Source organism: Xenopus tropicalis, chromosome 9, assembly GCF_000004195.4.
Source record: "Xenopus tropicalis strain Nigerian chromosome 9, UCB_Xtro_10.0, whole genome shotgun sequence".
NCBI classification, from domain to species: Eukaryota; Metazoa; Chordata; class Amphibia; order Anura; family Pipidae; genus Xenopus; species Xenopus tropicalis.
Window position 1 is genome coordinate 21494897 of NC_030685.2, and position 21561 is coordinate 21516457.

The 21561-nt window shown below is 44.1% G+C and overlaps 1 protein-coding gene and 1 long non-coding RNA gene across 3 annotated transcripts; one reads left to right on the forward strand and one right to left on the reverse strand.

Annotated features, from left to right (window-relative positions):
* Nucleotides 1-297: 297 nt before the first annotated feature.
* LOC108648801 lies at nucleotides 298-6005 on the reverse strand. The gene is made up of 2 exons (XR_001925271.2): nucleotides 5812-6005; nucleotides 298-1505 (listed from the first exon to the last, which is right to left on the reverse strand). It is a non-coding gene; the product is annotated as an uncharacterized LOC108648801 (long non-coding RNA).
* A 45-nt stretch (nucleotides 6006-6050) lies between these two features.
* Nucleotides 6051-21017, forward strand: telo2 (telomere maintenance 2). 2 transcript variants are annotated; one of them, XM_012970583.3, is made up of 21 exons: nucleotides 6051-6252; nucleotides 8342-8704; nucleotides 10930-11210; nucleotides 11316-11384; nucleotides 11492-11639; nucleotides 12273-12375; nucleotides 12462-12530; nucleotides 14187-14328; nucleotides 14417-14553; nucleotides 15122-15222; nucleotides 15473-15568; nucleotides 16065-16153; nucleotides 16296-16384; nucleotides 16529-16645; nucleotides 17403-17474; nucleotides 17558-17743; nucleotides 17982-18073; nucleotides 18530-18629; nucleotides 19253-19317; nucleotides 19418-19533; nucleotides 19734-21017. In XM_012970583.3, the coding sequence occupies exons 2-21, from the start codon at nucleotides 8361-8363 to the stop codon at nucleotides 19832-19834; spliced, it is 2517 nt and encodes an 838-aa protein (XP_012826037.2). In that variant the 5' UTR covers nucleotides 6051-6252; nucleotides 8342-8360; the 3' UTR covers nucleotides 19835-21017.
* Nucleotides 21018-21561: the final 544 nt, after the last annotated feature.

Consider the following 21561-nt stretch of genomic DNA (forward strand, 5'->3'; position numbering starts at 1 on the left):
TGTGCAGGCCAATCAGGTTCTTCCAGTCTCATCTCAGGAAACTCATTTTGCATAGACCCTACTTTGTGCATGGGGGCATTATCGTGCTGCAAAATTCCCCAAACTGTTACAGCACCGCAGGAATCATGGAAGGATGTCATTGTATGATATAGTGGCATCTGTGCTGGCATTGTTGGGTATGGCTTAAATACCCAATTACAATAATTAGATGGGAGTCCACATGCTTTTTTCCATATAGTGCATGACTACAAGAATTTTCCTCGCAAACAATCACACCCTGCAAATGAACAACATGTATATATGGCGTGGCACTGTCTGCACCAGTTTAATATTAAACTGAAAAAAAAACAATTATCAACTGAAAAATGCAGGGTATCTTCCCTCCAAGGATTCAGCAGTGGACATCTTGGTATTAAGATAAATCAATAAAGAACTTGCTTTGTTGTCATCTTAAGTTAAAATAATTACAAAAAAAACCAACCAACTAATAATATAGAGAGCAAGAAAGGAAGCTGGGGTTTATCGGCATGGGCTGGCAATAAGCTGGCAATAAGCATCCAGTTGTCAATTATTTTTGATCAGACTGCTCCAAGCTGAAAATCAAAGGCTGTATAGAGGATGTAATTTCAAGTATCTTTTAGAAATGGGGTATGTTAAAACAGTGCTTCATCGTCACTGTGACTGACAAAGACCCCGTAGGTTGGGCTGAAACACGTTGGGTACCCTCTTATTCTTATTCTATAAATGGAATAGTGATAGGCTCGTATCTATAGAGAATTCCTGAAGTAAGAAAAGCATACTGGCAGCATCCATCCATATAAAGTGAAAGAAAAATATGCTAAGCCTTTGTACTTTATCATCTGTTGAATAGCAATATATTAAAGGGAAATCCCCTGCTAAGGAAAGTGGTATATTTGCCTATAAGAATATAGCGTGAGTGGAATTAGAATTATTGGTGTAATTATTGGCTTAAAATAAATTCTATGGGAGATGTTCTTTCTGTAATTCAAAGCTTTCCTGGTTGGGTTCAGGTTTCTGGATAAGGGATTCCATACCGGGGGTAAAAGCACTGCCCTGGACGCGTATGCCATCCCACCGGCGATTCACATTCTAGCCAGTGGGATGGCATTGTGGGGAGATTAGTTGCCCGCGGCAACAAAGATTTGTCACGAGGCGACTAATCTCCCTGTTTGCCACTGCCCTTAAGCTGCACCCAGCACTGTTGGGTTATTGGGGCAGTACCCTTTGTACCAGTACCTCTGATATGATCAAACAGCCCACAATGACCAACCAGCAACTGGCAGTTCTGCTCACTTCAAAAAGCGCCTCAAAGAATGTGTTCTTATTCTCTGTGCTCCAGGTCTCCCACTGCCGTCTCACAATTTTCTTGTTCCCCTGTTCCTTTTGCCCACCTGATGAAGCCAGGCTCCGGCTGGGTGCTTTAGGGGCATTGGGTGCAAGTCCTGTAGAGCAGATAGGGGAAGATCAGTGGCACTGTCCCATTCCTAAAACATAAAAGCAAAAAGTGTTTTATTAATGTAGGGGTTACAAAAAAAAAAAAAAGGGCCCTTAGGACAGGAACCCCTAGGACAGACCACAGGGTGGTGCTGGGAAACAGGGACACTGGGATGACTGGGTTGCACATGGTTAATAGGGTGTACAATTGTAGTTCGGGTTATGGCCACAGGGTGGTGTATAGGCCCATATAAGGGGAGCAGCAGGTGCTGTGGGGTAGTCCAGGGATTGCTCCAGTAATGGAGTGGGTGTCCCGGGCACAGTTCTGAGATAGGAGTTTTGTGATAGATCGCTCTAGGAGTGATATGTAGAGTAGCGAGTTTAGAATGGGCGGACATGGCCCCTCCAGGAGTAGTAAGCGAGGTTAAGACCTCCCGGCAGTACATCAGCCGGAGTGCAGGGAATCAAGAGGCTAGGGAAGGTGTACCAAGGCACCACCAGTCCAGGAGGCCGGATCTGAGGATGCCCCGTGAGAGTACCGGTGTGGGTCCCTGTGGGGTAACGTCCTAGCGTGAGTACCGGGGGAACTCTATGGTAGAGTGTCTTACCGTGAGTACCGGGGAGAGCCCCTAGATGGGAACACATGTCGGGAGTACCGTTGGGTAGGCCAACAGGAGATGGTACTCAATGAGATGTATGGAGATATACCCTGCACTGTATACTGTGGTTAAGCTGCTCCTGGAGAGGTGTTCGTCCAATAAACCTTTTTATTTACTTCATTCATATACCCGTGTGGTGAGATCTATTAGTCCGGAGGGGCACACCAACCTATGAAGTTCCCAGGGGGTAGGAAATAAGTCCATACCACTATCCCTGGGTGGAGGCACGCCATTGCTGGGAAACGCCTGTCCCCATAATAAGCGGGGCTCAGGGCTCCTGTAGCGCCAAAGTAAGCAAGTAGTACCACAGTATTTGCACAGGTGGGCTACATTTGGAGGCACCGCTGGGATGAGAGCAGGAACTTTTTTGCCAGACAGGGCCCTAAAGGAACTGAGGCCTAGTGTGTCTGTGAAACCCTTTTCCCGACTGGACTAGATTTGGGCCACCCTGATCCGCATCCCCAGGCGGGATTTGGCGCGAAAAGAGGAGCAAGGGCGCTCCTAGCCAATAGGATTGCAGGAAGATTGGCGCCAAGGGAGAGCCGGGGAAGACACGTGAGATTTAGGCGGGCCAGAAGGGAAAGTACCTGATTTGCATACCGACCGCCCCGTGAGGTTCAGCGGCCAATAGGACACGTTAGAAAGTGCGCCAAGGGCTGAGGAAGTGACGATGCTAGTTGACGTCACGGCGGCCATTTTGGGACTTTCTCAGTTGGCAGTGAGTCGTGAGAGTGAGCTTCTCTACAACTTCACAGCAAGCATGTCGATTAAGTCCGGAAGTGAAAGAGGGAGTGAGACACCCATGCTTTCTAGACCGGAAGTTGGTAGCCTGTATGATGCCAATATTCGTTACGTGTGGCTAGGATCTTTTGTAGAGAAGCCCACGCCGTTGGGAGAATTCATCCTGGTGCCAATATGTGGTGACTGCGGGGCCGAAGTCCATTCAGCTCTAAAACAGGCCCTGGGTCGCTGCCCAAGCTGTGGACACAGAGGCTGGATGGGACCTTTGAGAGAGGACAAGCTAAATGATGGATACAGAACCACGCTGGCAATGTTGACGACTCTAAATACCAACCAGCCAAGTCCAGCCGTATATGGGCGATACCTAGGGGACGGCGACCTTACCCTGGTGTCCGGGCCACTACAGTTGTATCCCTGGAAGGTGGAGATCTCGGGGTCCGTAGCCTCCGGGGATGTAAGTAGTGAGAAACCCCAGGGGGTGAATGAGGAGTCCCAAGGTTGGGAATCCCAGGCCGAACGGGTAGAGAGTGAGCCTGCAGCCATTTTACCTGAAGCCCCTAGTATCAGTCAAGCCCAGGCTACGGTTGAGCCAGAACCCCAAGGGGTGCAGCAAGGCCCGGAGGAGGCCGCGCAGAGTCCCGAGTCCACTAGTGATAAAGGGGGACCACCCGAAGTAAAGTCTCTACCACCCTATATAGAGGTTCTCAAAAAGAGAAATGAAGCCTCTGAAGGAGCCAATGGGGCAGTTAGTACCCCTAATCCCGGCTGGGATAACCTGGATGAGACGGAGGAGGAAGACTTCTATAGTCCTCAGTTGTTTAAACTACCTAATAGTATCCTAGCTCCTAGAAAAATTACGAAACAGGAGGAGAAGGACTTCTGGGTTCTGCCTGGTAAGGGTGACCCTGATATATTCTGCCGAGTGTCCAGAATACAGCGGGTCATGAATTACAAGATATTTAGGCTATGGGGATACTATATGCCATACGCACCCCTCTGGGTGTATGATAAAATGGAGTCCCTAATGGACGATTGGGTGGTGGCGGAGATAGCAGCCAAGGAAAAGAAGGCTGGGAAGTGCCTGTACCACGCTGATCCCCTGAAGAAAATGGCGGCCTGGAAGTTTGTCAGGGCGCTGGAAAAAGAGTGGTGGTGGGGCCGCACTGTGCTACGCCACACAGTATATAGCTGCGGGAGAAAGAGCCCAGAACCGCGCTATTTTAGTACGGAAGTTGAATTGCCCAGTGGGGTACCAGTGGAAAAGCCACACCCTTGCTACTACGCTTCATATATTGATATACAGATGCGTTTTGCGTATATGGTGTGAGAGAGTCTTCAGTGGGACTTGTTTAATCCCAGGAGGGAACTTTTCAGTTCAGGGGTGAGTGACACCTGCGGTTTAGGTGTGCCCCTCAGGAGGGACTTGTCCTTTTCCCAGGGAGGAACCATCGGCGATGGGTAAGGATCACCCACGTCGCAGTCAACCGGCTGGTTGGGAGGAAAGTGTCGCTTCTGTCACGATTCCCGGAGGGGAGATTCTGAGTTAGCCCAAGAGGGCGCAAGTTGCCTAATGCCCACCCGTTGGTGGATGAACGGACCCAAGGTGGGATCACCTTGGGAATTGGACTCCCTCAAGGAGGAGGGGAGGGCCAGGAAAAGGAAAGTTTACCTTTATTTTCTTTGCTGTAAAATAAAGAAAGTGTTTTGGTTTTTGGGCAAATAAATTGTCCGGTTCTTCATTGAGTGTGAAATGTCTAAGGGACAGAGACTCTATGGGGACTTTCACCAAGACTATGGAGGGGGGGGATGTTTTTATGTCTCACTTTTCCTTTTCAGTCATCCATTGTACCCTGGCAGTCTCCTGGAGGAACTGTGAAGCGTGATGTGAAACCAACATGGTAAATGTATTGTATTTAGTAGAATGTGTGTCAGCCAGGAGGTGACAATTTTCTTGTAGGGGGAGAATGTAGGGGTTACAAAAAAAAAAAAAAGGGCCCTTAGGACAGGAACCCCTAGGACAGACCACAGGGTGGTGCTGGGAAACAGGGACACTGGGATGACTGGGTTGCACATGGTTAATAGGGTGTACAATTGTAGTTCGGGTTATGGCCACAGGGTGGTGTATAGGCCCATATAAGGGGAGCAGCAGGTGCTGTGGGGTAGTCCAGGGATTGCTCCAGTAATGGAGTGGGTGTCCCGGGCACAGTTCTGAGATAGGAGTTTTGTGATAGATCGCTCTAGGAGTGATATGTAGAGTAGCGAGTTTAGAATGGGCGGACATGGCCCCTCCAGGAGTAGTAAGCGAGGTTAAGACCTCCCGGCAGTACATCAGCCGGAGTGCAGGGAATCAAGAGGCTAGGGAAGGTGTACCAAGGCACCACCAGTCCAGGAGGCCGGATCTGAGGATGCCCCGTGAGAGTACCGGTGTGGGTCCCTGTGGGGTAACGTCCTAGCGTGAGTACCGGGGGAACTCTATGGTAGAGTGTCTTACCGTGAGTACCGGGGAGAGCCCCTAGATGGGAACACATGTCGGGAGTACCGTTGGGTAGGCCAACAGGAGATGGTACTCAATGAGATGTATGGAGATATACCCTGCACTGTATACTGTGGTTAAGCTGCTCCTGGAGAGGTGTTCGTCCAATAAACCTTTTTATTTACTTCATTCATATACCCGTGTGGTGAGATCTATTAGTCCGGAGGGGCACACCAACCTATGAAGTTCCCAGGGGGTAGGAAATAAGTCCATACCACTATCCCTGGGTGGAGGCACGCCATTGCTGGGAAACGCCTGTCCCCATAATAAGCGGGGCTCAGGGCTCCTGTAGCGCCAAAGTAAGCAAGTAGTACCACAGTATTTGCACAGGTGGGCTACATTAAGAAGGAAATTTTCATAAGTGAAAGTATAAAAGCTGTGATTGGACAGTTACAGAATACAGAGCATTTCTTTATTGCCCACCTATATCCTAGTTCACCTGCTTGAAGGTAACACTACCACACATGCCTTGAGGCTGCCCCAGGGGGCCCACCAATGAGATCTTTGCCCTGGGTGGATTTGGGGAGTTGCAGGGAAATAACATTTGCAGACTGCACGAGTACATTTTAATTATTCCCATTCCTTCAGCCAGTTAATTTTACCTCAGTCCCTAACAGTATGGCTCTGCCCCATCTCTTTACCAAGCGTGCCATTGTGCCAGTTAGTACCTTTTTTATTATTCCAAATCCTACAGCAAGTGAATTTTACCTCAGTCCCTAACCCTTATGGCTCCGCCCCTCCTATTTGCCAATACACTCTCCTCTTTCCCTGTGCGCTACCCTTAGGTTTACAATTCCTTCCGCCCCGCCCAGTTCTAGGACCATCTGGAAGTTATCAGCCAATAAACAGCGCTGCAGAAACACGGTGAGTAGCTATTGGCTGGGGAGATCAGGAAGCAGTGCTTTGGCCTCTGGCTGCCGAGAAACAAGAAAGAGAGGGAGCTGAAAGCATCTCCCGGTCATGTTAGTTGGGCCCTTACAGTAAGGCAGGGTAGGTGTGAGCTGGGTCCGATTACTTCATCCTTAGTAATAGTATGTAGGTGTTTGCTCTGTGTATAGTGCCCTGTGTATAGTGCCCTGTGTATAGTGCCCTGTGTATAGTGCCCTGTGTATAGTGCCCTGTGTATAGTACCTGTGTATAGTACCTATAGTGCCCTGTGTATAGTGCCCTGTGTATAGTGCCTGTGTATGGTGCCCTGTGTATAGTGCCCTGTGTATAGTGCCCTGTGTATAGTGCCTGTGTATAGTGCCCTGTGTATAGTACCTGTGTATAGTACCTATAGTGCCCTGTGTATAGTGCCCTGTGTATGGTGCCCTGTGTATGGTGCCCTGTGTATAGTGCCCTGTGTATAGTGCCCTGTGTATAGTGCCTGTGTATGGTGCCCTGTGTATAGTGCCCTGTGTATAGTGCCCTGTGTATAGTGCCCTGTGTATAGTGCCCTGTGTATAGTGCCCTGTGTATAGTACCTGTGTATAGTACCTATAGTGCCCTGTGTATAGTGCCCTGTGTATAGTGCCCTGTGTATAGTGCCCTGTGTATAGTGTCTGTGTATGGTGCCCTGTGTATGGTGCCCTGTGTATGGTGCCCTGTGTATAGTGCCCTGTGTATAGTGCCCTGTGTATAGTGCCCTGTGTATAGTGCCCTGTGTATAGTGCCCTGTGTATAGTGCCCTGTGTATAGTGCCCTGTGTATAGTGCCCTGTGTATAGTGCTCTGCTATGTGTATCTAATGCAGTGTGTGTGTCAGTGATACGTATAGCTGCCCTATTCTCCAGTATGTGTGTACTTTATGCCCAGCAGTTGTCTTTGGTCTGTCTCTCCCTATGGCTTGTGTATACCTCCAGCGTTATGTGTGGGGTCCTCCTGCTTTGCTTTCTTTGTCTATCAGTGTGTATATACCTTCTATAGGGTGTATATAACTATAAAGGATCTTCACTGCACTTTATTTACATCAGAATATACATATCCTAAAGCAGTGAGTTTTATTAGCACTGTGTATAGTCTGTTATATGTCCCATGTGCGCTGTCTGGTCCTCCTGCGCTTCCTCTATTAATAATACAGTATGTAGGATACTCCCAGCGCCGCCTCAGGTGACACATTTCTGGTTTGGAGGCATAACGACCATGGGTACTACCATGCAGAGCCTTCTGCAGGCCACATGGGGCTACGAAATTGCCAATTACAGTCTGTATTCGGCATCCCCAAATAACTATTTTCATGCTTGTGTGGCTCACCAACACATTTTACATCTGAGTGTGGCTCGCAAGTAAAAAAGGTTGGGGATCCTTGCACTAAGGATATAGCTTGCTTATACATGGGTCAATGCCAAAATATTGATTGGTTTAAAATGAAGTAGTACTGCTAATTTTGACTTGTACCTGTGCAGTTATACTGCTTTTTAAAGGGGATGTTCACCCTAAAATTAACTTTTAGTATCAGAGATTGATATTCTGCAACAATCGGCAACTGATTTTCATTCTTTACTATTTGTGTTTTTTTTTTTTTTTTAATTATTTAGCTTTTTGTTCAGCAGCTCTTTAGTTTGAGAATTCAGCAGGTATCTGGTTGCTAGGGTCCAAATTAACCTAGCAAACCAGGCAGGGGTTTGAATAAGACTGTAATATGTATAAGAAAGTGGCTGAATAGAAAGATAACAAATAAAAACTAACAATGACATTGTCGCCTCACAATAGTTGGAGCAATCATTTTTTGTTTCAGAGGGTCAGCTTTTTAAAGATTGAAAGAGACAGAAGATAAAGGCAGATAAGTCAAACTATAAGGAATAGAAAATTAAGACCAATTGAAAAGTTGCTATAAATTGACCATTTTATACCAATACTGAAAGTTAACCCAGAGGTGAACAACCCCTTTAACATCATTATGGAATATGTTTGTTTGCATTTTCTGTTCTTGCCAGCACAGTGTGATTAAAACCATTTTTGCTTCTTTCCAGGCTCTTTATATAAGGGTTGATGAATACAAGACAATCTAAACACAATATGGCCCCTGTCTCTACTGTTGTCAAAAATGCTATCTCTGACCTGGCCAAGATAAGTGATGGAGAAAGGTTGAGGGAGGCGCTGCTGAGCCTAAAGAGCTACCTGGGAACAGGAGAAAACTCAGCTCAAACTCAGGAGACTACAGAGTTCAATAGGAACCATTACACCCCCGTTCTTGAGTTTTTGGTGGCCCAAATGGGTCCACAGTGGTTGGACCTGCTGACTTCAGAAAGGCTTGAGTTGTGGGACAGCTTTTTTCTAGAGGGTCCACCTGATCAGGCCTTTCTGGTGCTCATGGATAGCTTGGGGAAAACTGGGTGAGTGTCGAGTCTTGTTGCTGATTGGCTTTCTATCTATACACAGCATCCCTGTTGTAATTACATTTCTGTTGTCATTGCAATGTAAGAATCTGTATAATAGTACAGGTTTGGGACCTGTTATCCAGAATGCTCAGGACCTGGGGTTTTCCGGATAAGGGATCTTTCCATTAATTTGGATCTCCATAGCTGAAGTCTGCTAAAAATCATTCAAACATTGAATAAACCCAATAGGACTGTTCTGCCCCAAATAAGGATTAATTATATCTTAGTTGGGATCAAGTACAAGTTACTGTTTTATAATTACAGAGAAAAAGGAAATAATTTTTAATTGTTACAATTATTTTCTTATAATGGAGTCTATGGGAGATGGCCTTTCCATAATTCATAACTTTCTTGCTTTTGCGTCTCTTATTCCTGCAGTTGCAGCCAGAGAGGAGATTGTTATGTATTGTGGTGGCATCCTCACACTAATGCAGAAGTTATATATGGTAGTTCTGGTGTTCCCTAGATACCTGGCATGGTATCACTATGGTACTGCAAATAGCAAAATAGGAGCCACACACACACTTTGCTGTGAAAAAAGGGATAACAACAAAGTTTTATTTGGTCACAAAGAATGCACTCTCTGTGGCCAAATATAACATGGCAATCTGTGTGTGCAGTTCCTATTTTGCTTTTTGCAGGATATTTTCATGTGGCATTTAAAGGGGAACTCAAACACAAAGTAAGCTTTTTTTAAAAGTAAAAATCATTTGAAGCAACTTTGCATTATACATCATTGAAAAATTTCAATTATTGTTTCATCATTTTTAATGAAAATGTTCTTATGTTACAGTATGATTGGGGACAATTCCCTAAGCCCGGCCCCCCATTCTCCTGCTGATCTGGCTGACTACTTTGAGATTTAAAAAATAAATGTAACAGTGGTTGACTGTCCTCAGCCTGCATCCTCCAAATCCCACAATTCCCTGCACAAGTGATGTCAATAAGGAAAGGAACATCATAGTGCAATGCATTGTGGGTTATGTAGTTCCTGCATAATGTCTGTAAGCTGTGGAGAAGTTGTTGCAATTTGTAAGATCATACAACATATATTAATATATGTCTTATTTATAAGCATTGCTTTGCAGGCCTTGAATAAGCTAATGACATAGGTGCTAATTCAATCAGATGCTTAGGAAATCCCCATCTTCTTTCTGCCACAAGCAGAGCACCAATAACCTGTGGGTGGCAGTAAATCCCCATCAAAAGTGGACTTTTGTATGCAATTTCGTGAAGGAATCTCCATATGGTTTTTGGGAAGTGAACCAGAGAGCTTAATTTCATCTGTATAAAAACCCACATAACTACCACTGTGTTAAGCTTTGCAGTATTCCCTCTCTGGCTAGTGTCTTAGGTGTCACAGTTTGGCTGTTTTTAAAGTGGTTATTCAGCATTGAATTCATTTTTACTATGTTGTAGAGAGCGCTGTTCTGAAACAATTTGCAATTGGTATTCATTTTTTTTATTATCTGTAGTTTTTTAATTATTTAACTTTAAATTCAGAAACCCCTCAGTTTGGAATTTTTGCAGCTATATGGTTGGTAAGGTTTAAATAACCCTAGCAACCAGACAGTGGTTCCAATGAGAAACTGTAATCTAAGAGGGCCTGAATGGAAAGATAAATAATAAAAATTATCAATCACTATCAAATTGTAGCCTCAAAGAGAAATAGTATTTTAGCTGCTGGGGTCACTGACCCCCTTTTGTAAGCTGGGAAGAGTCAGAAGAGTAAAGCAAAAATAATAAAAAAAAAAAGACCAATTGAAAAGTTGGTAAGAACTGGCAAATCTATACCATACTATATGTTTACTTAAAGTTGAATTACCCCTTTAATATTATGCTTTATACTCGTAAGGGGTGTGTTTACTTATATTAACGATAAATAACACCAGTGATGTTTGCCCATAGCGACTAATGCAATGTTTCGCATTCATTTTCTAAATTGTAGGTGACTGTTCAAATCTAAGTGCTGCTGGTTGAAATGGGGAAACATCACAGGTGATATTTATGTCCGATGTTGGTACACAAGCCCCATGTACAGTATTAGAAGGTTGTGTAAAAAGCAGCACAATACAAAGCAGCATTAATATGATGAGTGTTAGCGATGCCTCTGTATATCACCGCAGTGTATAAAACATTTCCGTATCACTCATCATTGATTTTGGTTCCTTTTATTTCAGGCCCAGCATCCGCTTGGATCGCTGTGTGCATGTGTTAGAGAGATTCCTGCAGCGGGGAGCGCTTGCTGAGGTGATCTGGGAGGTCTGCCAACAGCAGCTCGAGAGCAACCCAACATCTGTTCTCCATGAAGCCATTCTGGGGAGGATCAGCAGTCTGCCGGACCACCTAGCCAATTGCCTCCAGCAACACAACAAACCTTTATTCTATCCTAAGAACTACTACCCCCGCCTGGCAGGCTCCATTATCCGTGTGTTACAAATGGTCTCAGATGCATTAAGAGGTAAAGAATATTTTCAAAACTTGTCATGGACATAAGTATTTTATTCTACCTATGAGTCTGTGGTTATTCTATTCCCGTATACAATGATGTCCTTTTACATTTTAGATGGCAAGAACTGTTCCATCTCTTTTGCATCTCAGGTTGTGGGTAAAGTCTGCATGCAGGGTCGGCAAAGTAAGTGTCATCATGATGATTGTGTTACATGTATGTAAACTATATTGTATTTGGGATTTGGTTGATGAGGGACCCCTTAACTGTAAGCCTCTCGTTTTAATCTCCAGAGGAGCTGCTTTCAGTCCTGGTGCCACGACTGAAATCCCTCGTCCAATCTGATTGCATCTGGCAGAGGATTTGCTGGCGACTATTGGAGTCAGTTCCTGACAGATGGATGGAGCCTGTATTAACTGGAATTGTGCAGACGGCGCCGGGGTGAGAACTTCTTCCTTCTTTTCTCTCTACTCTATATTGCAGATACGTTTAAATTTGATTTTAATCGTGTGTATGTATCAGCAGTTTAAAAGTAATGGAGAAGAAACAGTCAGTGCCTTAGACGGATTGGATTTACTGGGCCCAATCAGGCTTCCTGCACTATAGGTGTCTAAAACAGAGTACTTCTCTCACGCAAAGGAATGTATACTGCAGAATTAGGCATCTCCCATTATACATGCACGCAGTAATAAACTACAGATACTCTAATCCAAAAATGGCTGGCTTGCTAGATAGATCATATACATGATACTGGGACCTGTCTAAAGCCTTGTGGATATTTGATTTAAAAACAATTTTGTCATGAATGTACACCAGCAACAAACATGCACTGGGGCATCATTGGGGGACTGTCACTGTGTGTGTCATGAAATGTTTGGGGGACGCAGTGTGCAGTAAAAATCTTAGGCACAGACTGTACCGTGAAACACTGGGGGCCAGTGGAACAAGAGGGAAAGATATGACCCAGCATTGGGGGAGAGGGAGTGGTGCCATTTTCGACATTCACGGGCAGCCTTCAGGTGTATGGCTAACATTAGGCAGATCTAAAATCCAGTTTTATTCCCTTATTCACAGAGCAGAAGTGTTATCCCAATTGTTGGGTGATCTTGTAGTAAAGAATAAAAGGACACAGTTTTTATTAACCAAGAAGATGCTATTCCTGCAGTATGGTCTCAAGGTAACATGCCATTAAAAAAAAATCTCTCCTCTGTACCCCCTGCTTAGCTGCCCACTAACAAGTTGTCATGTCTTTCTTTGTTACAGAAGGATGCCCTACAGAGCATTCTGGGATACCTGTCATTGGATGCAAGTCGCAGACATCTGTTAGTCAAGGTGGGATAGTAGGACATTTAAAGAAATCTAGAATTATACCTTTAATAGGCAAATCAGATTCATGAAATTGTTCTTTTCTTCTGTCAGATTCTTTATTTTTGTAAAACGAACAATATGTTGTATGGAGGATTGTCTGTATGACTTTACTGGTTGGGTATCCAAGGAGTTTCCTTGTTGTTACATCATATATCCAGACTCTTTGCTAGTGTTTTTTTAAGTCTTTTTAGGTTCAAGGCCCGCTTCCATTCTCCAAAATGTATAGAAACATCCACACAAAAATAAGTTTTCTTTCTGTATTTAGTGGCCTAGAACATGCATGAGTGGGCTCCAGAGGCCAGCAGTAGTCAGTTCTTAATGTCTTTGTTGTTGTTTTATCTAATGGACAGGGAGTTTGAATGTGTGCATCAAGTTTCTTTCTTTGGATTTCCCTGCCAGCTGGCATGTGTAGTCGATACCCTGTTATGTAAAGGCTAAGAAAGAGTTAATCTCAAGCTGCAGGCATACCTTCATTCTCTCAATAGTGCCCTTAAGTCTCCCCATATTTCACCTGTTCAGAAGATCTAAAGCCAAACTCGAAGAAAAAACGCTGAGCTGGGTAAAGAAGATTCCCATAATGCATCGCTCCTGCACTGACTATGTGTTAAGGACACTGTAGATGGTGCATGTGCACTGCTCATTTTCTGTAACAGAAGCGTGCGCCCCCCCTCCCTCTCCCCTACCCTGGCCCCTGTGCACACAGACGCAGAGGAACTGAACAGAATGACAGGCAAGCGCTACGGATAGCGGGGGGTGGGGGGTGCTAGCGCGGGTGTTTGCCCGGACGGTGTTTGTTGGGGGGGGGTGCAAGTGGGTGTTTGCCCGGACGGTGTTTTGTTTCAGTGTTCCTTTCCTTTGTTTGGTGGAAGGGGGGGGCGAGCAAGGGAAATCAAAGATGGCGGCCGTGACAAACTGCAATTACTGCAAAGTTAGAAGGCAATTTTTGGGAGAAGTTAGCATTATTTTAAAAAATAAAGTTGGCGATTTGCTACAGGCAAGGGGGCTCTACAATATATTAGGGGCTATAGTAGAAGCCTTTCCTGGCTCTTTAATAGACCAATACGAAGGGGAAATAAAAGAAATGAAGGTACACTGGCCCTTTCAAAAAACAGCTCCTTTTCAGTTTGGAAATAACATCCTTTGAAGTTAAGGATCTTGGCAAGAACATAGGTTTCCCCAGCAGAAAGCTGTTGCCTAGTTCCAAATGGAAGATGTGCCAGTTCTGACCAAACTCCCAGATGCTTTTGTAGTTATCCTGAACTTGGCTTACTGCTGTTACTCTCTTGTGGTTACTCAATAGTTTGTTATATACTAGTTATGGGCATTGTGTTCTGAGAAGGAAACTAATAAAATGCAGCCACACCCTTAAAACAATGATACCTACGCAATGTCATATCCATAGGCAGTGGAAACTGCTGCAAACATAGTCTTGTGGTCTGTGGATTAGCTGTCGGGGTTAAATGAATTACATGACCTATAAGCACTTCATGAAAGTATACATTGAATTAATGTGAGTCTGTTATATCTTAAAGTATTGGTATAGTATATAGGGGCAAATGCATGGATATTGTATGTTTATGCAAAGTTCAAGAAGTTGATAATGGTGGGTTTATCTGACAGGTTCTGCGGGAACTCCTGGAGGTCTGGTCGTCTGGCAGCGTGGTCAAACACTCCCCCCATCCTCAACTTCTGCATGTGAGCCGCTGCCTGCTGATCTGCCTGGGCCTCCTGAACAAGCAGGAAATTGAGAGCTGCAAGCAAGGTGAGGGTGGGGAAATGCCAACTGGTCAGCTTATTGGTGGAAAGAGAAACCCTGTCCGTACTGATGTCTCCCCTTTACCCCACCACAGACCTGCTTGTATCACTAACTTCCGGAGCTCGAAATTACTTAGACAGTTCTGTTCCCACCACCCGACGTATGGGAATGGTAGTAGCGGAATGTCTGAGCCACCACATTGACACTGAGGGACCGGGTCTTTCTTTCCAGGTAGAGTTCAGCTTTCTAACCCAATCTGCTTTGACTATTAGAAGGCACACTCACAGCCAGGCTCGGACTGGCAAGCTATGGATTCTGCCAAATGCCAGAGGGGCTGCTGTAAGATGCCATAGACAGTCACTATGTATTGGGCTGCTTTGTGTACTTGAAATGCCAGGGCCTATTTTAAATTCAAGTTCAGACCTGCTCACCTCTTTGGTTTTGAGCTTACAGTCTGGCTTTGCATGGCACAGTTAGAACTGCTAGTAAATCATACAGTAGTGTACCCGGGATTATTAAGATACAACAATTCCCTGTCCTACAGAGCTTACAGTCTAAGATTTGGGGAAGAAAGTAAGTGATTTATGCTGGCTACATGGAGCTACTTCTGGAGCCATCAAACCCAAGTGACTCATAGGCAAACTCTGGTGAATGAGACTGTCAGATCTAGCTCATAAATGAAAAGGCAGTTGCATTTCTACTGTTCATCTTACTAGGTGCTGTGAGGAAGAGGAAGATGGTTACAAAATCATAGACTGTGTGACCCATATTAACTTTCCATTAATTTTTTTATCTGAAGTATGAAGAAGATGAGGACACCAGAGATCTGAAGGCTCTTCTGAAGCCTCCACATATGGTTGAAACTGACTCTGCTGATTTTGTGAAAAGACCTGTAGAGAGGTAGGTGGAAAGCACAAGATTGTTGTAATGGTCACATCAGATAGATTTAATGGTTGCTTTCTATAGGGCTTATTGCCGTAAACTGGCCACTATAGGGCCTCTGAAGGGGGTATTATTCCATAGTGAGATCCATTTTGGCTTTGGCTGAAAGAGGACACTGATAGCCAGATGAGCTGCTCTTCTACTCATAGATAAGCAGTGTGGTGGCCTTTATTAATTTGGAGTGCTTCCTGTGGTGTTTCTTTTTCAGTTCTCCGTCCAAATCACCACTGTCATCTCCAGAAGTGAGAGAAAAGTCTAAGGTGAAAGTCAAGGCTGACCAGGCATCTGACTCAGATCTGGACAGGTGAGTACAGTAGGAAGAACAAAGGCATGGCATCAGTCAGGTACAACAGTGTCAGACAGGTAGGAAATGAAGAAAGGTCTAAGCTACAGCAGGCACAGACTGGCAAGTCTTTCAGCAAGAGCCAATGGCACGCAGTCAGGCAGTTACAGCTTGATCAGCTAGGTGAGTATTGCTGGAAAAGTCAGGGTTGTGCAGTCAACAAACGTGCGGGGGAGGCCTTAGAGTTACAGCAGCTCTGGACAAGAAGATTGTATTGAAGGAACAGGCTCAGACTGGCAATCTGTGGGTTCTGGCAAACACCAGAGGGGCTGCTTAAGATGCCATAGACAGTCACTATTTATTGGGCTGGTGGGGGGCTGTTTGGGCCTCTGTGTACTTAAAGTGCCGGGGCCTATTTTGAATCCCAGTGGGGACCTGTAAGGAAGCCATATTTGCAGAGAGAGAGAGTGCTGTCTCTCACTGACAGTAGAATAACAGTGTGCCTGCTTTGTCACAGTGACGATGACTTGGTTCCTTATGATATGAGTGCAGACACAGAGCTGAAGAAGAGTAAAGCACCAGCCTACATACGGGATTGCATTGAAGGTGAGACAGCGTCTTTGCTGTGCTACAATAAGGAGGGCCGCAGTAATAGGCCCTGGTGCTGAGTTTGCTCCATGTGTGCCTTTTATCTGTTCTAACACCATTAACAACATTTCCCATTTCTTTGGTTTTTCCCTCTCCCTAGTGCTTTTATCAGATGATGTGGAAAAGCTGGAGGTGACCATGGCCTCCCTGGCAACACTGATCCAGGCAAACACATTAGCCACAAAAGAGGTAATTACAACATGTGACTAGATAAGCGCCATTTCCCTTCTCGTGGGCGCAAGCTTGTCAGATAAAGTTTAAAATTATCCAGGTTTGTGATAAAATAGCCTGCAGGTTACAGTGATGCAGTACTTACAAGATTTTGTTTTGTAGGTCAGCATGGAACTCGCCAAGATCCTCTTGCACATTGATGAGAAGCCCAGTGTGGCGCGCTTCACAGAGTTGCGGCACGCTGCCCTTGTGGCTGTCACTGTGACTGACCCTGTGACGGTAATGCGGTGCCTCTCAATGACAGGAGCGGGGTGGGGGGCAAATGCCTATGAAACAGAAAAACGTAATTTAGGAGTAGTGAACCAATCAGAAAGGAGAATCATTTGTCGCACTTTAAAGAGGAAATGATAGCCTTTCAAAAAGTAAATATGGCTTCTCTTTCTTTTCCCTGCTATGGACAGTATTTTATGAAGACATTATTGTATGAATGTCATAATCATTTATGAAGGCATAATATTACTTCTCTATATTTTTACATTTCAAAAATTGAGTGAGCTGCCTTGTTGATTGCCTGGACTGACTCTTGGTTTGCAGATAAGCCATGGTTGAACCCCTAGATGTAGCTGGAGGGTCTCTACTTGCCCATTACTGATGTAGACTTGCACACATCGAGACCCACCTTATATTCGTATAAATTGAGGGCTTATTTTACCATTCTTTTGCCCATATTTGGAATTCTGTAACTAGGGAAAGCTGTCCCACTGTTAAATACAACAACACCAAAATTTGCTCTAAGCCACTCAACACATCAAGTCTTATTTAAAAGCTGTCCCACTGTTGCCAAAAACATAATAAAAAAAACAAAATAATTATAGATGCAAGAAAATGTACCCATGAGAACTTTATCATAAATGCAGAAGAATTGACCAGTGAGAATGCTGATTCCCAGTACTATGTCAGGTGTCTTGTTGTTATCTTAAATATAGTGATAATTGTCATTTTTTTCACGGCACTGATCTGCGTGGCTTTCCCATAGGTATCGCAGTACCTTACTAGTGAATTCTACTCCCTCAACTACAGTTTGCGACAAAGGATGGACATTTTAGATGTAAGACAAATATCCCTCTCTTACTTTGTCTTAATATGGTCATGGAACTCTCTTTAAAAATAAAAGTAATTTCTTTATCTCAGGTATTGTCCTCTGCAGCCCAAAGCCTTTCAGAGAAGCCCTCTCACGAGACATCAGCAGAGTCTGGCTCTATAAACACTGACCCACATTCTATTAGAAGCACAGCATGGACTTCATCGGAAGTGCCAGTTAACTGGAGGAAGGTGGTGGAGGAGCGTATTGCAAGCAAGACAAGGCGCTTTGCCAAGGTATAAGTTTAAAGAGAAAAAAGACTTCTGTAGCAAGCAACAGAAGATGTGAAAACTTGACCCAGTTAGGGTAATGCTTTCATTACCGATAGGAGGGTTCTGTATTTGAAGCATCTTTTTTCTAGGCATTTGCTTGCTTCAAGATGTGGTATTGTACCTATCCCTTTCTCTGTATAGGGACATTGTCTGTATGGATATTGTCTGAAATTCCCAGTGTGCTCTTTGCTTTCCTCCATAGGGTCATTCAGCTGCTACACCTGTCCCTGCCCCCAACCGTTACCATGCTGTAGCCGGACATTTCTTCTTCCCACTCATACAGAACTATGACAGGTGAGAAATATGTGCCATAAGCCTAAAACTTACACAAAATACACTTGCATTACTTGTCTGTACCCAGTGGCATAACTACTTTGTGTCGGGCCCTCCTGCTAAAAATTCTTCGGAGGGGCCAGGTGCAGAGTAGAGTCACCTGGCCCCTGGACCTCTCCTACTGTAGAGCTGAGGAGCAGAGATTTTTACGTCACTGTCTGTATCATAAAGACCTCAATGAATCGACTTTGATGCTTTTCAGCCCATCACACAGTGGGCATCCTTATGGATACTGGCCTGAAAACTATGGCTATTTGGGCAAAGCTGATCCAAATCAACTAGTTTAATCGTTCTCTGCCCTTTTCCTTCATGACACACACACACACACACACATTATTTCTGCAAATGTTTACATGTACTTAATGCAGTTTCCTCCCAAATCTGATTGTAAATAATTACCTTTGTTTTGTTTCAAAGGCAAATTGTTACCTTTGACCTTCTTGGAGAGGATCGTCTGGTTCTTGGGAGGATGGTTCATACACTTGGCATATTAATGCACCTGACATTGAATGCTCCAGTAAGTACTTACCTAAAAATTAAATCTCTAATAGCCCACCAGTCAGCCCAACAGTTTTGTGACCCTAAGACAGGGGTCTTCAAACTTTTTTTTTACCCATGAGCAACATTTAATATATAAATTTGGGGAGCAACGCAATCATTAACCATTGACCACTTAGGGCTGTGATTGGTTATTTGATAGCCTCGATGTGGACTGGCAGACTACAGGAAGCTCCCTTTGGCAGTACAGATGGTTTGTATGCCTCCAGAACTTGCCTCCAATCAGAAACAAGCATCTGCTTTATTGCCACTGGGAGCAACATTAGAGGGGTTGGTAGGCAACATGTTACTCACGAGCCACTGCTTGGGGATCACTGACCTAGGGGGCCAGCCCCCAGGTTTGGGAACCACTGGATTAGAGCAATAAAGCTCATGATTGTTGTTAAAGGCTTCAGTTGCAGTGAACAATACCTACCTACATACAGCAGCCACTGATCTGGATCTTCCCAGATAAAATCCAAGTGGCCCAAAAGTATCCAAAGTCCATACTGTAATATTTTATAAAATTTTGTGTACCCATCTGATAAAAAACATGTCACACCTTTCTGTACATAAAATAACGTGACCTTGATAACCCCGCAGATTGCTTCTCAGATGGGAAAGGCTCTCCTTGAATTCGTGTGGGTTCTACGTTCCCATACTGATGCGTACGTATGCACTGGATTAATGGGTCAGATGGGAGGCTATAAGGGATTGGAAGTCACGTGAAGTGGTTTAAGGGTATAAATGGCTGTTTTTCTGCCCTAGGTTTGTGAGACAGGGTCTTCTGTTCTGTATCTCTACTGTTCTGCTCAGTGTCCCCTGGGAGCACCTTATGACTGACATGGCAGAAGAAGTAGTGGAGACACAGTGCTGGTTAGCAGGTGAGAGGACTTTATCCTCAGTATGTGGAATGTATCAAGGCCTGCACCAGTGGCTCAAGTTAATCTTACCTGTTTAGTATACAATTTGCCACTGATTCAGAGAGATATGACGTCAGGGGATGATGTAGGAAATACTGCTAAGGAGGGGCATGAGAAGCAAGCACACACCTAATTCCTCTCATTCATTCATCTTTTTGCAGAGGTAGCCGAGAGAGACTCAGATGATGACTGTCGTCGCCTGGCCCTTAATGGGCTTTTTCTCATGGAAAAGTTAAGAAGCAATATTCAGGGAAACCCATGAGTTTCTTCATGTGTGGTACTGCTATGGCCTGAGCTGTGTGTAGCTGGTTTGTGCATTTAAGTTGCAGAGGCCATCCCTGAAAAAACACAATATGTATTTGATGGGGTGAGGTGCAGATGGGGTGAGACTCCTACTTCACTTCTGGTTATTTGGCCTGTAAATTCTAACATTTACCTCCTGTCTGCCATGGTTAGCAAGACCTATATTCTACAAAGTTACCTGCAGATAGTAAGCTTGAGCCTGACCACTCAGATTGCTACAATCATGTAACCTAATACTTAAAGTACTTTCCACCTTTGCCTCAGCCTAACACATTTACATGGCTGTGATACAACAGGCCTGTGCCAGTAGTACTATGCCCTGTGATGCATTCACACAACTGCCTAGAATGCTACAAGTGTATTTCTACCAGTATTTTCATGCCTTGACTTTGGTGCAGCAACTGAGATCCCTCTAAAGATACCTTGGTGCCGGACATGCAAGTGGATGAAGTTGTTGAACAGCAACTACGTAGGTCTTTCTACCAGAGATTCCCTTTGTTGCCAGTGGAAAGACTTTCAGGAGAGATTAGTCGCCCGCGGTAGCAGAGATCTATTACAGGTACTAATCTCTGTGTGGGGCATCAGCCTTAGGTCTGAGTCCAGCCAGAGCTCACTATCTGCATATTCTTGCTTGGGTGGGTTTCCTCTGTGTACTCTTCCCCGCCCCCCATCCCAACACTTTAAATTCATAAAGGCATGTTACTTTGATTCTGACTCCATTGTCCATAATGAGCGTCATGTGATAGAGACCTTAGATTGTTAGCGCCACTGGGCCAGGGACTGATGGCAATGGCGTATAATCTCTGTGACGCATTGCAGATTATGTCAGTACTGTAGAAAATAAAGAATAATAATTGTATAACTTGTACCATATTATAATACATGCTGTGTTTTTGGTATACCTGTACGCTCTGATTATAATAAACTTTTTACATTTATTTAAGAAAAGCTTTAAAAAAGCTTTTTACTGAGGTGTGTGATTTGATGATATGGAACTATATCTAGTGTCAGTATTTCAGCTAGAATAATACTATATACAGTAATGGGATCCCCTATCTAGAAAGCTGTTATCCAGAAAGCTTTGACTTGTGTAAAGATCATCTCTTATATACACCATTTTAATTAAATGAAGTTTTTAAAAATGATTTCCTTTCTCTGTAATAATAAAAGTTACTTGATCCCAACTAAGATATAATTAGTCCTTATTGGAGGCAAAACAATCAAATTAGGTTTATTTATTGTTTAACTTATGTTTTAGCAGATTTAAGGTATGGAGACCCAAATTACGGAAAGGTCCCTTATCCAGAACATCCCAGGTTCCAAACATTTTGGATAACAGGTCCCATACCTGTAAATGATAAAAGCTGCACAATTCTTTGTCTAGTGTTTTTAAAGGGTTAATATGCTCAAAATAAAGTGCCTGAAAACAGTGTTTAATATTATGTATAAATCATATAGTTTTATGTCCAAAAATGATTTACCTGTATTAAAAAAAAAAAAAAGTCACCGCTACTGTCACCAATTGGTCTTTAAATGGGCAAGTCAAGTTACATAGTTACATAGGGTTGAAAAAAGACCAGTGTCCATCAAGTTCAACCCATCCAAGTAAACCCAGCACACCTAACCCACACCTACCAATCTATACACTCACATACATAAACTATAAATACAACCACTAGTACTAAC